The sequence below is a fragment of the Rhamphochromis longiceps genome, linkage group LG20 (assembly GCF_057381845.1).
Source record: "Rhamphochromis longiceps isolate RC_006_pf linkage group LG20, R_longiceps_female_GT1.1, whole genome shotgun sequence".
Classification (NCBI taxonomy): Eukaryota; Metazoa; Chordata; class Actinopteri; order Cichliformes; family Cichlidae; genus Rhamphochromis; species Rhamphochromis longiceps.
The window spans coordinates 4,363,647-4,380,589 of record NC_140576.1 but is presented as its reverse complement, the minus strand read 5'-3'; the positions used below and the strand labels follow the sequence as shown (position 1 = coordinate 4,380,589).

At 42.7% G+C, this 16,943-nt stretch overlaps 1 protein-coding gene across 1 annotated transcript; it reads right to left on the bottom strand.

Annotated features, from left to right (window-relative positions):
• Positions 1-3,668: 3,668 nt before the first annotated feature.
• Positions 3,669-9,132, bottom strand: LOC146644720 (glutathione S-transferase Mu 3-like). Its single transcript, XM_085394328.1, has 8 exons — positions 8,991-9,132; positions 5,516-5,591; positions 5,371-5,435; positions 5,198-5,279; positions 4,972-5,069; positions 4,776-4,871; positions 4,204-4,314; positions 3,669-4,055 (listed from the first exon to the last, which is right to left on the bottom strand). Exons 1-8 carry the CDS (start codon positions 9,024-9,026, stop codon positions 3,966-3,968), a joined length of 654 nt encoding a protein of 217 aa, XP_085250454.1. The 5' UTR covers positions 9,027-9,132; the 3' UTR covers positions 3,669-3,965.
• Between the last annotated feature and the right edge of the window lie 7,811 nt (positions 9,133-16,943).

Below are 16,943 nucleotides of genomic sequence, written 5' to 3'. Positions count from 1 at the left end.
GGAGATCAAAACTCCAGACATCCAGAGGCCCCCAGAACACAAGAGACCAAGGAAGACCAACAGAGGGGCAGCTGCGCCACTGTCCCAGAAAGAGCTGAGGAGAGTCCCAGATGAGGGCTCACTCAGCAGCCGCGGAGCAGAAGCCAGGGGGAGTTGCAGTGACGCGCCCGTGAGCTCTGCCGGCAGCCAGCTGCGCCTGAGTGACCGAGCCCCAGGCCGAGAGGCCGGGGGCACCCCACCTCCGAAGTGGCCCGAGCGAGCCCCAGGCTCCAGGCCCCGATAAGCGGCCGCCAAGGAGTGAGCCGGTGTGTACCTGGACGCCCATCCCCGGACACAAAGAACCACCAACGCACCGATGTCTGAGGGGGTCCGCCACTGGCAGGGGAAGTGGTGGTAGGGGGAGATAGGCCTCCAAACCTTGGAGGGCCTGAGATGTCCCCAGAGAGGTGGCGCCTGACACCCAACCTGACATATAGACACAGACATACAGGCACACACAGATACAAACATCCATTCCCACCCTCATGCTCTCATATGCACTTACTCCACACTCAACCAACGTGGAGACAGACATAAAGAGACGTTGTACACACGATCACACTCCCCAAGCGTACTCTACAAACCGGGTCTAGGTGCCCCCGCCCCTGGAGGGGGGAACTGCACCCAGACCCAGGTGGTGTTTCCCTTTTCCCTGCGGTGGGGGGAGGCAGACCGCCCCGACTCCGCAGCAGCAGGAAGGCTCCTCCTCCTAGCCCCCCTGCTCCAGCAGGTCGCAGAGAATGGGGGTGAGAGAAGACTCCAAACCTCCCTCCACCCGCTCATTGTAATGTTGATGCATGTGTGTTCTAAGGTGCATTTAAAACCCAGGAGGGCTTGGAGCTACCTGCCAGAGAGCAGCAGGTAAGCGCATGGTCCCTCCTGCTAGCCCTCAATGTCTACGTGTATTTAAAATTGAGGGGTGGGCAACGATGCCAGGGGTGAGGTGTACACCCTGATGGTACTTTGGACTCCGTATATCGTGCCCACCCCCAAGATCCTATATGTATGTGTAATGAGAGTGTGAGTAATGTGAATGTCTAAGTTGTGGGATAAAATTGAGGCAGAGGCAGCCAGAAGGGGACGGGGGGGGGGGGGGGGGGGGGGGTAGCCTCCTCTGCACCCTGGTGACATACCCCTACTCCAAGGCCCTGCATGTGTGGGTGGTTGTGGTGGAGCGGGAAGAGGGAGGCAGCTGGAGATGGGGAGGGAAGGAAGGGAGGGGCAAGTGACCCCTCCCTGGGGCCAGCTCCCCCGCTGACCCCAGTAGGCACCCCCATACTCCGCGACCCGCCAGGGAAAGGGGGCCCAGGCCCATCCAGACCGGGGCCCAGTGCAGCAGCGCCGCCCGGCCCCACAGAGCCCGGGACAGTCCACCCAACCCCACCGCAGGGAAAACTGCACCCACCCCACCATCCACTCATCTTCCAGACTACATAAGACAATAAACACCCAGGCTGAGATCTTCCTCCACCTCTCCTGTATCTCCCCCTCCTGCAGAGGGAGCTCCTGAGGAGAGGAAAGCTCCTGCAAGATGTGACAATCTCCCCCACCAGTTGAAGAGCCCCCCAGGTGGCTCGACGCACCGGCGGCACCCTGCTCCAGGGCTGGGCCCCCATGCACCCACCCGCCCACAACCCCGGCAACACACCAACCAGGACCCAAGCCCCCGAGGCCCGGTCCGGGTCCCAGCCCAGAGACGGAGCGCCCCCAGAACCTCACGCCCATCCCGGACCCACCCAGGGGCAGCCAGGTTGCCAGGTCAGTAACCCACGTCCGTCAGCACAGACCCTCCCCTAGCCCCGCTGCACGCAGCCGCGAGGAAACAGTCACCTGAGAGCCAACAGAGCCCCTAACCGGACATGACCGCTACCCCGGGTTGAGCCCCCCAAGGAAAATGCCTCCGGGGAACCCCCCGACGCCCTAAGCCTGTCCCTACCCCCACACCAATCACAAACTATGACCCCCCACCCCCCACTAGGTGATGGAGCTGATCAAAGGAGCCCAGAGCAATTGATCTGATGTGGTGGCAGAGGCTGTATCAAGGCTAATGTAATCTAATAGATAATTTCTATATTGGTTAGAATTAAGATTATTTTTATTTTTCCAGTTCATGAGGACTGTTTTCTTGGCTATGCATAGGGCAGTGAAAACCATATGGGCTATATTCTTTTCTGAAGTGACATTATCTAAGCTGCCCAACAAACACACTAAGGGGGAAGTTGGAATGTTACATTTCAGACACTTCGATAAGTCTTCACATATCTCGCGCCAAAACTTCTGAACTGGTGGACAGAACCAAAGAGCGTGGATATAATTGTCCGGTGAATTGGTTTGGCAGTGTGAGCAGTTGTTGGTAGACGTAAAGCCCATCTTGAACATCCGATGACCTGTATAGTGCACTCTATGTAATATTTTGTATTGAATTAATTGAAGACTGGGATTTCTAATTAGATGAAAGGTTTTTAAGCAAATCTGAGACCAGAAGTTTAGGTCTAAGTTAACTGATAAATCCGCTTCCCATTTTTCAATAGGAAGTGATATTGATTCATCTGTTTTAGAAAGCATTCTGTATATTTTGGATAGTAATTTGGGGGGTTTAAGAGTAAGAAATTGAACCACACTTGGTGGTGTTTGTAGTTCAACTTGACCCGGTTTAAATTTCTTTTTTACTATGGATTTAATTTGTTGATATTCTAAAAATCTTTTCTTGTTGATCCCATATTGTGTAACTAGTCCGTCAAATGAAATAAATTCTGTTCCTTCTAGTATATGTTCTAAGTATTTGATTCCTTTATCACTCCAATCTGAAAAGTTTATCATATTATTGTTTTGTAATATGTCAGGGTTGTTCCAGATAGGTGTACGTTTGCATGGGATTAATGAAGACTGCGTCAAACTCCCACCATGCTGTCAGAGAAGAGCTGATGTTGATGCTTTTAAAGCATTCATGTCGTTGGATGTTTCAGATCATTTCAGATGTTAATGACGGTGTTAATGAGAGCTGGGCAGAGATGTAGGATTTACTATGCAAAATGTAGAGAATGTTTAGTTCAACATTTGTCACACGACAAAAGAAATGTCAGAATTATGGTAACCGTTTTGACACAAAAAGACCAAACATGTTGAAAGATCAAATTCTTGGAAATATTTTAGAGCTTTTTTGTAATTTTGCTTGTCTTCAGGAACAGTTCTCCAGGCTTCTTAAAGGACATTCAGGGCACTTATTTCAATATTGGCTGGCTTTTGTCCTCTTCTCTATTGAGACATTGTTAAAAACAATGCCTCATAAATTTTGACAAGATCTCCAACACCACTGGCTGAGATGCAGCCCCAAACCATGACAGAGCTTCCACTGTGTTTTACAGATGGCTATAGGCACTCATTGTTATACCGCTCAAACTGCCTCCATACATTTTTTTTTCTAAATCCCCCCTTCATTAAAAAATGGCTCCCTGACAGCCACCATTCCACAGAAACCATTTCTGAAGAGGCTTCAGTGGACAGTAGATGGCTCAAATCAAGAACCGGATGCATTTTCTGCTCTCGTGCTGCATTAAACTACATCAGATACATTTTGATGCGACTTGCTGTGCAGGACATTACGCTAAAATTGAAACACCAACAAAGAGTCAGAACAAAATTCACTTTAATGTGCCAAAAAACAAACAAACAAAAGGTTATAAATTCTAACAATAAGTGCTTTCATTAGAAATGTTTCAGTACAAATTAGTCCGGACCGCCCCAAATCTGAAATCATTAATGGTTTTACAAACGGCATGTTACGTAATTAAGCACCATCAAATCTACCAGTCAGAGAGCAAAATGGCACTTTTTTTTTTCCAGTCATGACTTTGGTGTTAATTTGACAGTTTCATTAATTAACATTTTTCAGGAATTTTCCAGGGCATAAAAGGCACTGTTATTTACTATTTGTTTCCAAATTTGGCCATCTTGTTGTTTATCGGAGCCTTCATGAATCTTGGTGACTTCATGTATGCAGCGATCTTCTCCAGAGCCTGCAATGACATAATGGCCGTTGATTAAAATAAAAACACTGGAATTTTAAGAAACGAAAGGAAACTCCAGAGCCAACACCACACAAAGAAAGGTAAAAAAATAAAGGTTAAATTACATCATTAATGCAAAGACTTTGACTGTTCTCACCTCAAAACGGTTTAAAAAGTCTGTGAGGTTCTTGCAGTCATCCAGGCATTTGGAATCAAAGAGCCTGTGTTGGTCCAACAGCTCGTACATAATGAAGTCCACAAAAGTGATCTGTTGTGAAGAAAAGTTGCATAAGCATGTTAGAAGTAACAGAATCTGTGGTGTAAATCAAACAATAAGTCACCAGCCACGTTAAACCTGCAGAGAATCGGACACTTCTGCAGCTTTATGAAGCCCTAGAACACTAAAGTTCAACACTTTGATTTTCTATCCACAAACTTACTGCCAGGTTCACCTTCTCCTCCAATTATTTATAAATCAGTTTAAGAACCAGTATTAAATTTAGGCTGCATCCTGCCTAATACTGATGAGCTAGCACAGCATAAAAAGTACAGGTTTTTCTCTGCACAACTAACAAAATAATTTATGTTCACATCTAAAAACAATGTACAATTTAGAGTGAGAAAAAGGGCCTCAAATTGTCAAATTCTGCCCCCAGTTTGTCTATTAAATTTAAATCTGTAAAAGCAGCTTTAAAACAAGACTCCTCTCATATTTATGGACAGGTATACCTTGTCACCGGCAAACCACTTCCGATCTCCGAGGAAATCGGAGAACTGCTTTAGTGTATTTGGAAGCATCTTTAGGTAATCAGGCTTCATCTCATCCTGAAGAAACCAGAGAGATGACACTAGCGTTAGTGGAGTTTTAGGGAATTCAAAGAATATTTATATTTATGGATATTTTTTATTTTAATTAAACACTCACAAAGTTGGTGTAGCATAGCCTCACAAACCCATTTCTAAAGTCCATGGACTGGTTCTCAATGATGTCCACTCGAACCTTTTCACCCTCAGTCTCTCCACCTGTTGTCAAAGTTTACAAGATTCACATAAATAATAAAGAAACTAACAGTAATATTAGTTTAACATTGATTTACAATATAACTTGGAAAAAAAATCTTCTCAAACAAAATGCATGCTACTGTACTTACACATGTTGTGCTTACGAGCAATGTATCTCATGATAGCATTGCTTTGTGTTATCTTCCTGTCTCCATCCAGCAAGTAGGGTAGCTATAGTGAGATATAAATTCCAATAATAATGTTAGCTGATTGTTGCATTCTTCACAATTGAATTTTTAGTCGCACTTTAAAAAACTCTTACATTGGGAAAGTCCAGTCCAAGTTTGCTTTTTACATCAGTCCAGCAGGTCTTGTCATAGTTTGGAGCTGTGAGACATGAATTAATTAATTAGAGAGTTATGAGTTTTTTCCCCCCTTTAAATCAATAGGCTGAAATGATAAGTTACCTTCCCCACAGACATAGTATTTGTCCTCGTACTCTTCCCCAGTATACTCCAGCAGGAGGCGTATGGGCTGGGCAAGCTGCAAAAAGCCAAAAATCAGAGTTGAGAGATTTTTTTTAATGTACATTAGCACCTCTGAACTGTAAAGTCTGCATAAGAATGTGGGCAGAGGACATGCATTGGACTTCACTTACGTAATTCACAGATTTACTGTGGTACAAACAAAATGGGCCAGTGTACACGTTTCATGAATCTGATGCCAAATTTACAGAGGGCAAGAATGTTTCCATGCACATTTTCGTAAATGAAGGACATAATTTCAGAAGTCTTGTGGTTTGTTTAGCTATAACCTGGAAGATTTAAGCCCTGCTGTGATGATGCTTTTGGAGAGAAAAGACTTTCTCCTGTCAGCGCTTCCAAACAAGACACATTTGTTCAGTCTTTTTCCCCATTTATACTCTCATGAACTTTAATATTCAACATGTTCACTGAGGCCTGCAGAATCTTGGAGATGTAGCTCTAAGGTTTTTTGCAGTTTCTCTGGGAATGGTACGGTGTGACCTTGGGGTGAATTTACTGGGACATTCACCCTTGAGAAGTTTAGCTTTTACAGTACTGCACCTGGCGCTGTGAAAACTCTTCACATGCTTGTACATGCCCAGGACACTACAGTTTGGCTCGTGTCACGCCAGCTTCAAAACATCACCCAGGTTTAAAGCTGCAATCGGATCCCTAATTCACTCAATTCTTTGCCACATTAAAGAAAAGAAATAAAATAAAAATATGAAATTAGAGATCATTATGGCTCAACACTTCTCTATGATTACACTAGTAGCCATTAGTTAATTCCACCTAGAGTTACTCACAGAAAAGACAAAAAGACTTGCCGAGACAGTTTAGGCTATTAGAAAAGCACATGTTCAGATGGGTATTTTCTGGGTCAATTTTGGGATTTTGTTTGTATTATTTCTGTTATGTTATTTTGTCTGCCTCCTTAACAGCTTAACTTTGTAAATAACAAACTTTCAAGTCAACTGCTTCTTTTGGTGTTGAACTAGAAGTGAACATTGAACACAGACACTGACAGAGCCCTCCTAAGTGTGAATACTGAACCTGATATAATAAGGATTGTAGAGCAAAGCACAAATGTGGAAGTTCTGTCCAGCTTAAACCAAAATAAAATTAACCCTCTTTTTAAAAAGGTTTTTAAAAAAAATAGTTTTACACATATACATAGGTAATATATGGCTGTTAAACTATACTGCACCACCTTGTCCTGAGGTAACTTTTAATGGAGCATGTAGAATTGGATTGATCCAAGATTGAGACGATTATAGCTAATTGAAGCACAGGTAAAAGACTTCTTGAACTCCACTTGTGGTGCAGGAAAGACTACTGCAAATATAAACCATGATACATGAAAATGATTCCAATAATCAAAACCCAAAGTAAAACATTTGAAGTAAATCTTCAAATCAGCTACATTGACTTTTACTCTACTCTTTAAAATTACAGCATTATAGCTACAAGTTTGTCTAACAAATAGGGCTGCCACGATTTGTCGACTAGTCACGATTACGTCGACTATCAAAATCGTCGACGACTGATTTAATAGTCGACGCGTCGTTTGAAGCTTTGTAAGATCACAAAAGACGCAGGAATAAGTGGCAGGATTTAAGAGTGTAATAACGGACTGAAACAGAAGATGGCAGCATTGCATGTACAAGGATGTCAGCTACCGTTAAACCCTGAAGAAGAAGAAGAAGCAGCTGTGTCCCAGAATTCATAGCGCGGCCCAGCGCAGTTTCCAACAATGGCGGCAGTTAGTTAGTTTTAATGTTACTCTTATTATTCTTTCTGGGTCACAAAATAAACGTTTAACATATTTTCAGGCGAGAATGTAGCTGTGTAAACCTCAAATATCTGCTCAGTTTATCAGGACACCACATATTTTCAAAAGCGCTCCTACGTTTTCGGAGACATCTGTTACCCACTAGCTCGTTAGCGAGCCGGGGGCTAGGCTCACTAGCGCCGTGAGAACACCGGACTCCCCGCAAATCGTTTTCAAACCCACCGCCGTCTTTCGCTACTCAGGTTAAATATATATGAGTCACTTAGATAACTTAAAATGTTATTGTTTGGCTTTTTTTTTTGTATTTTATTTGTTCCTGAGTAAATCAGTTTGTCTGAGATTAAAGTTATAGTTTTTACACAGCTGAATAAACGTCAAGCAGACAACTGATTATCAGAAGTGTGAGATGCTCCAGAATATACTCCAGTGTCCTGTTATATTTTAGATAGCAAGGAGTTTATTAAACTTCACCGAAACAATCTGCAAATTTCATTAAAATTTAATAAACTATCATCTTGTCTTTATTTTTAGTTAGCACAGACCTTAAACACTTAAAGCTGTAAGCTAATGATAGTTATATAAGAGCAGATGCTGCTGGTGCAATAAGCTGTAGTTTTACGTCCAATGGATGATGATCTGATTAGTCGACTAATCGCAAAAATAATCGGTGACTAGTCGACTATCAAAATAATCGTTTGTGGCAGCCCTACTAACAAACAAAAGATCCCTGGTTCGGCCCTAGGAGGAGACACAAATCCCTTCTGGGGTTGTGCCAAGGAGTGCCCCAGGTGCAAAAACTGCAGAATAACACGTGCTCAGCTACCTGCTCAAACAACCCCCCTGTGAATAAAGAAGCTCTATAGCTGTATCATCAGCTTTAGCTCTAGATTAATTACGAAAAATATTTAAAGCGGCCACAAAGAGACAGTTTGCAGAGCCTTCTGTAATGCAAACTGCACAAAATTCCCATGCCTTATGAAAAAACGTGAACATAACTAATAAATATTTTTATTTTTTAACGAGAGGCTGTAAGGTTAAGCTCTCGTGGCTTGTTCAGATGGCTTCATATGCCAGTAAGTCTAGATTAATGGGAGGAGCAGAAATTCATGAGATTTTGCTGACAGCTGAAACCATTTAGAGACTTGAACTCTGCTCACACGAGCAGCCCTGGCACTGTGTGCACACGTCCCTGTGCTTTGACAATGTAAGAGGTTTAGAAATGAATATGTCCCACACAACTAACCCTACACTAAAGTCTGACTCGTTGAATAATGTAACCTCAAATGTTACTAGCATCTCGGCTCTAAATAGCGTAACACGTCAGCTATCAGGCTACACTGACAAAGATAACAGTTTGTGCAAAGGCACGCCGAGCTCGGCTGTTTTGCAGTTACATAATAACTTAGCGAGCTTCAAACAGTTTCTATAAACAGTTACACATCTTAAAAATTAAACACACTAACGCTATCCGCTAAAGGTTAGACGCCACCGAGGTTTAAAAACAGAAAAATGGCCATGATAAGACGGGAAATCGGTATTTTTGTCGATTAGATGGAGGTTCAGCCGTTGCGAACAACTGCGGGCTGCACACATGGAGTTTTTCAGCTCCCTGTTAGCTCCACTTACCCCACGAATATCCCAGTAAGCCAGTGTCATTGGCATTTTGAATCACTTTCTGAGACCAAATGGAGCCGAAAGAGACAGTAGCTTCTGCAGCGGAGCGCAGGTCTGCACGAAGGCGGGAGATGAGCCGGTGGAGGGGGACAGGCGGAGCAAGTGGGCGGGGCGAACCGGGCGGTCACACATTGCTGCTCTGATCCGGTTCTTCGGTTTATGCATAAACAACTACTGCACGCTATGTGATTCTGTGAATCTCGTGCTAATCTCAGGCTTCTTTGTTGTCTTTAACAGGTTCTTCCTCTTTTACAAACAACATCTTCAGTTCTGCACAGTGCAGGGCCGTGCACAGATGTTTGAAGGGGTAGGTGCTCAATGTTAACAAAGGGCACATAGAACCAAGCTGAATACCAACAAAGCACATTCATCAGGAATATAATATGGAATCGCATCATACTATATCACTGTCATCAGGTGGGGGAATGTAGCCTGTGTTTTAATGATAGGGTTCAATGTTGGTGTTGAGGGGTTGCTGCTGCTCCTGATAGTGCTGGAGGGCAGGGCTGTGTTGATCTGAGACTGTAGACATGGTGGCTGATTAAACAAGTATTATGGGATAATAATAAAATGCAAAGATCGGTAACAGTGCTTGGAACCTTAATGCAACAGATTTTAAAAACGGTGGGAAATAAACTAGGCTCTGTCTGTTACTCACTCTTTGCCTCTCTCCCTACTTCCATCTCCACATCTGATCTGTCACTCTCAACTTGCTGTCCATTTGAGAACAAGGCACGATTTGCTGTTGCATTAATGTATTATTTAATTATCCACACTTAACAACTCTGGCACCTAATCCATAATAGAGTAATGATAGAAAAACGTTAAAGAACCAAACCATTACAATTGTGTTTATTACTCTTTAAATACTTGAGTAATAATTATATATCCATAAAACATGCCCACACACATGCACAATGACATTTACATCTTCTCCATAATGTATATACTATGACACAAGTTTGCACCATTGTGCTGATCCATTATTATTTATTCCTGTCATGGTCCTGAGTCTGACGACTCAGTGTTTTGTGTTTCCTTATATTACTCCATGTTCTTGTTTATTCTGGTCATGTCTTTTGTTAGGGTTTGCCATTTGTTAGGTTTCTGTTCTGTGCCTGCCTGCTCACACTTCTCTGTGTTCCCTCTGTCCATGGTGTCCCTGTGTCTGCTCGTGAATCTGTCTGTTAAGTTCATTGTTTTATTCTGAAAGTCTCTGCCTCATGTGAGTGTGTTCAGGTTACATTTCCCCTGCCTTGTCAGCTCTGATTTCTCCCCGGTGTGTTCCCCTCCTGTCTCCCATCCCTTGATTACTGCTGTGAGTATTTAAGCCCTGTGTGTTCTCCTGCCTCTCCTTGTTCGTCTGCGTTATCTCCTTCCGTCATCCTGTGTGGTTCCCCTGCATCTGTCTACGTCTCCCTGCATCTCCGTTTGTGTCTCTAGGTTTCAGATTTGTTTTATTCTTAGTTTTCCCAGTTAGGTTTTGTCTGTTCTCGCCATCCTTTGCCTTTTGTTGTACGTCATCCTCCTCAATAAAAGCCCACTCACATCACTAGTGCCTGCATCTTGGGTCCTTTAATAAATTACACACGGCTCGCCCCGCTAGCTGTGACAATTCCTAGTGCTAAAATAACAAAGTAATAAGAACAACAACAACAAAAAGTAATACATATAAAATAATGTATTTATGATGATTCAATTTGTTTGGCTATCCATTCTGCGCAAGGCAGAAAGCTTATTAAATGTTTAAATCGTAGAGATACAATAATGTTGCTGCTGTAAAATCAGCCTTTTGACTCTTTTGAAATATGAATCTAATATAATCTGTTTCTTAATGTATTTTCTTTAAAATACAGTGTGTGTTTTTAATATCATAATTAGAATAATCCATGATTATTATAATGCCATGAACCATTGAGCAAAGCATATTACTTGATACAGATACAGTGGCTATTATTCACAGAACAAAGTTTTTAGCCAGGCTGTAAACATATTTATTTCTGCTGTTAATTTATTGTAATGGACATGAACATTTTAAATACTCTTTAAATAAAACAAAATTAAATGTTCACACTTCAGATGTTTTGGTAATCGAATTGTTTTACTTGATTGGTCGATGGTAATTTTTTATGGGTGAGATTTTTTATGGGTAAGAGAATCTTGCTGATTCTCCTGGAGTGTCTCGTTTTGATCTGGTTTGTTAACACTGGCCTCTTTTTCTGAACTTGACTGCTGTACTGTCTCATACCGGGCTTGAGAATTGTCTTGTTTGGCAACGTTGGACTAATTTTCTTGTTTCTTTCTTGTGTCTTGCAGAGCCTGCAAAGACTCCTGAAGTACGATATTTTCTTTTTCTGTTTTCTGGAGTTGGTTTTTGATGTTTGTGTTCTCCTGGTTTTGCTTCGATGTGAAGCTTTGGTTTTTTCCAACTCATATTTTCGGTTTTGGACCTTCAAATCCTTTTTCTTGGAAAGAGCCTCACTGGCGCAGAGTTTTGCTTTGAGCTCTGCAAACTCACAGTGGGCTCTTTGTTCTTATTTTTGTGTTTTCCAACTTCTTCTTCTAGATTTGAGTTTTGAGGAGCTGCTCGTGGTGTTGTTCGATCTCCTCCTGCTGTTTTTTTACATTGGACCTCCAAATCAGCTTCTCTAGTTCCTTAGAAATATGGTATCATATTCCTCTTCTGTGGAACCAGGCTTCCAGTTTGGATTCGGGAGACTGACACTATCTCTACTTTTAAGATTAGGCTTAAAACTTTCCTTTTTGCTAAAGCATATAGTTAGGGCTGGACCAGGTGAACCTGAATCCTCCCTTAGTTATGCTGCAATAGACGTAGGCTGCCGGGGGATTCCCATGATGCATTGAGTTTTTCCTTTCCAGTCACCTTTCTCACTCACTATGTGTTAATAGACCTCTCTGCATTGAATCATATCTGTTATTAACCTCTGTCTCTCTTCCACAGCATGTCTTTATCCTGTCTTCCTTCTCTCACCCCAACTGGTCGCAGCAGATGGCCCCGCCCCTCCCTGAGCCTGGTTCTGCCGGAGGTTTCTTCCTGTTAAAAGGGAGTTTTTCCTTCCCACGTCGCCAAAGTGCTTGCTCATAGGGGGTCATATGATTGTTGGGTTTTTCTCTGTATCTATGAAGCGCCTTGAGGCGACTTTTATTGTGATTTAGCGCTGTATAAATGAAATTGAATTGAATTGAATCTAGTGGTTTTCAAGTCTGAAGAGTGTGTGTGGAGCCTCTGTGGTTTGTGTCGAAACCTTCACACTAAGCTCTGCAGCTGTGACAGCTGTGTTGCTGTCTTCAACCGTAGTGTGACTGACTTCAGGGGTGAAGTTCTCCTCTGTATTGCAAAGATCGGTGACAGCACTTGGAACCATAAGAGGAAAGGGATAGGTGCTCAAGCCCCCTCCGCCCCCGCCTCTGCACATGCCTGGCACAGTGCATCCATGGATATGGATGGGCTAAATTATGATTTATAAATCCACTTCATGTAAGCCAACTTTGAATCTTGTATGTGAGACTTTTCGTTTTATTCAGACACAGCTGAGTCATGGTGAGTCGACATATGTCACGGCTGCGATGGCAGACGTGTGGGGTTGTGGTAAGGACCCAAACGCAGGCACTGACGCAGATGCAGTGAGTGAGCTTTACCTAGTGAGGTAAAGAGGATACAGGAGGAACAGAGAATGGCATACAGAGAAACTAGGAAAACCCTAAACTGAGAAAACTAACAAAACTGACCTGAAACCTACAGATGGACCAGCAACAAGCAGCAGAAAACACAGGGCTTATATACTCACAGGGGCAATCAGGGAATGGGATACAGGAGGGCAACAGCTGTGAGAAATCAGAGCTGACGAGACAGGGGAAACGTAAACTGAACAGACTGACATATAACAAGGACCTTCAAAGTAAAACAGGAAATACAACAGGTATGCACAGACACGAGCTTAACACAAGACATGGCAACAGGGAGGGAACACAAAGACGTGGGACCAGGGCAGGCACAGAGACACAGAACAAAAGGAGCTCGAAATACAAAACAGAAACAAAACCTGAGACTAAGAAATTCCCAACAAGAATGAACCTAAAACATAAGATAATAATCAAAACCAAAACCACTGAGTCCACAGACTCTGGACCATGACAACATATTTGGACTCCTACACAGACTCAAGTCAAGTAGTCAAGTCAAGTATTTATTTATTGTCATTGTCAAAGAACAATGAAATTGCGTTTGGGGCTTCCGTGCAACCCGTAAAAAACAAACAAAAAACAAACAAACAAAAAAAACAAAAAAACAAAACAAATACCCCTTAAAACCCAAGTGTAAATATTTAACCCAGTGTGACTTCAGTGCAATGAGACAATCCTTAGCAACAACATGAGAACAAGACAGGTAATGTTCGTAGGACATTCAGACAAAGACCTGAGAAACATGACAAAATGCAACAATGCAACCCGTTCAATATTATTGTACTGTGAGATATGATGGTTGTCTATTTAAGAAAGGGGGGGGGGGGGGGGGAAGAGAGAATAAAGATATAATGCACCAATGCAAACCAGTTCAGTGCTATTAAGAAGTTGGATATGGTTATTGTCCGTGAGAGGGGGGCAGAGAGGGGAGGGGGGTGGAATTCAGGAGCCTCACAGCCTGTGGATACAGGCTGTTGGCCAGTCTGGATGTTCTGGCCTGTATAGACCTGTACCTTCTCCCTGAGGGCAGCAGGTGGAAAAGGTGGCGCGCAGGGTGATGTTGGTCCCGCAGGATACTGTGCACCCTCCTCAGACAGCGAGTGGGGAAGATATTACTGATCTCTGGCAGAATTGTTCCAATAATTCTGCCAGCTTCTTTCACCACCCGCTGGAGTGCTTGCTGGTCGGCCTTGGTGCAGCTGGGGAACCACACTAGAAATCCATGCGTCAGGACGCTGCTGATGGCACAGTTATAGAAGTTCAACATCAGAGATCTGGGAATGTGTGCGCTCCGCAGTCTCCTCAGGTAGTAGAGGCGCTGTTGGGCCTTCCGTGCAACTAAGGTGATATGGTTGCCCCAGGACAGGTCCTCGGTCACAGTTACCCCCAAGAATTTAAAACTGCTCACCCTCTCCACCGCCTCACTGCCAATGAAGAGAGGCAGATGGTTGTTATGACCCTTCCTCCGGAAATCTACAATGATCTCCTTGGTCTTTTTGGTGTTTAAGACCAAGTTATTGTCGTGGCACCATGACTCTAGTTGTTGCACCTCTGTCCTGTAGTTTGTCTCATCGTTGTTGGATATAAGTCCGAGCACTGTGGTGTCATCGGAAAACTTAACAATGAGATTGGACGCGCAGGAGGAAATACAGTCATGGGTGAAGAGAGTGTATAGCAGAGGGCTCAGAACACACCCCTGAGGGGCACCGGTGTTGACCACAAGGGTGGAAGAGGTGTTCTTACCCACTCTGACACTCTGTCTGCGGTTAGTGAGGAAGTCCACAATCCAGTTGCACAGAGAGGAGTTGAGTCCCAGTTGGTGGAGTTTGGGACGGAGTTTATATGGCCGGATGGTATTAAAAGCCGAGCTGTAGTCTACAAAGAGGAGCCGTGCATAGGTGTTCCTGTGTTCCAAGTGCTTCAATAATGTGTGCAGCACTATGGCGATCGCATCCTCAGTTGACCGGTTCTCCCTGTATGCAAACTGGTGCGAGTCCAGAGATGGTGGAAAAGCAGCTCTGATGTGTTTAAGACACCTGCAAAAGCCTCCTGCAAATAACAGAGGAGGTGCGATGTTATAACAGACATTCGTGGACTGTTTCGCAGCGTTACGCCAAGTCTTCGAGACGCCTTCAATCAGACTTAATATTGTTTATTTTGATTGTATCTGGGAGCAAAGACCATCACTGTACTGGTTCTTCTTGTCAAGCTAGACAAACCAAATTACTCCAAAGTTTGATGTTCCGCTTAAGAAGTGCCTTTTTGTGTTATTTCTCGTCAGTCAGCCATAATTTGTTTATTTTACATCTTTCATTTGGTAAAGATTGTATTTTTTACTGCCTTGTAATATAACATTAGCCTTATAATCCTGACAACAATATGCAAGTTGAAGGCACAAAAAAAGCTTAACGGTATGTTAGTTCCTTTTTACCTCTAGTACATCAGAACAGCTGACACGAGAGTCCCCAGAGTTTTGTGCCTTGACCAAGTGGTGGTTAAAAACAGAATATTACGTGCCTTGACAACACTTCCTGTCACACCGTGCGTGACAGTTAGGAGGTGACAGACGCATGAAGGAGACTCCAGGTGGACTACTGTTTCAAAGGCACACTTGCTGTTTGGTTAGCCTGCTCTAAATGTATTATTAACAGATGAAGGATGAAGTGCATTTAAAGCTTCTTTTTCTTATCCGTTTTAATACAGATTATTCCTCCTAACAGCTTTAGAGACTTGCATGACATTGGCACAAAGGGAGCAATACATCTTAACACTACTTAAATTTGGCTCAAGATTGTATAAAACACTATTCTTGTGTGTACTGAAATCAAAAGAAACATACTTTTTTTTTTAAGAAAAAGCTATTCTTGGGATTGTCTGTTGACTGAAAGACAACACTTCCTGTTTAATAAATATGATGATTTATGTAACAAGACCAAAGACTTTCATTACAATTCAGAAGCCTTTCCAGATTAAGCAACATCCAAACAAGTGCTTTCTACATGTTTGTGTTTTATTTCTTCATTCTTTAATGATAAGTGAGGCTATTTCCTAATGTACTGAAGTATGAAGTAGACTGCTTCTCCTCTCCATCTTTCCAAATGACAGACACGGCCATCGTACATTTCTACTATAAAAATCCATTTAATTCCTTATATCAAAAAGAAATCGAATTATAACAAAACAATCAGAACCACAAACGTGGGTTTTTGCCAGTTAAAGAAATTCTCCAAATGAAATATGATTGTTCCAACTTACATGGCGATTTAACAGAGCAGGATGTTAAAAGCAAATAAGCAAGAAAAAAAAACAGAATTTAAAGAAAAAATGTGATGAATACTGTTAACATTTGAGGACTAAAGCCAGAGTTTCCTCTTGGTTAAGTGTGTCTGTGTGTGTGTGAGCACCATGCAGTGATATGGTAGGTATGGCTGACAAGCTGAGGTGATTAAAAGCAATACGGTGAGCAGTGAGACATAGAGCCACACTTCCCAGACTAAAAATCCGGATGGTTAGCAGCAAAGCAAAGGAATGGAGAAAGGAATGCTTATCAGGAAGCCGATCAGTCTCCTTCCTGAGAATGCACTTAACAATGAGCATTAACCTAAATTACATGTCCATGTAATTACATACAGTGAAGGAAAGAAAAAAAAAATCCAACCTCCCACAGAAGTACGTACCATCAGATGGTCTCCCTGGCCTTTCCTGAAAGTATGTTTACAATCAAAAGACGAGGAACAAAAGTTGAAAGCAACCGTTCTCGGCTAATTACTGGTCGCAGGTTCTTTTTTTTTTTTAGAGGATGACCGGAAATTCACAGAAGCTTGTCTCTACTCCAGAAGAGTTTCAGAACAAAGCCCCAGCTCCTGTCCAGGGTGTCCTGCAGTAGGCTAATCCAAGGCCACGGATATCATCCCAGGCTTTTTCATCCTGGAATGTGGACTTAATTACAATCATCTTCATCCAGCGCACACTAACACACTGCCATGATTCATTCATCGGTGACACAAAGTATGTCAATTATACAATGACTTAAAAAAACAAAAGAAAAACATTAAAAAGTACAGACTGCTATTTGTTACTGATGTTTGTATTCCTGGGTATATTTTCAAGACACTTTGTTAATAGGTTCATATATATGGAAATATATATATTTATAATATATATATATATATGTAACTTTAGTCTGTGCAAGGAGGTAAA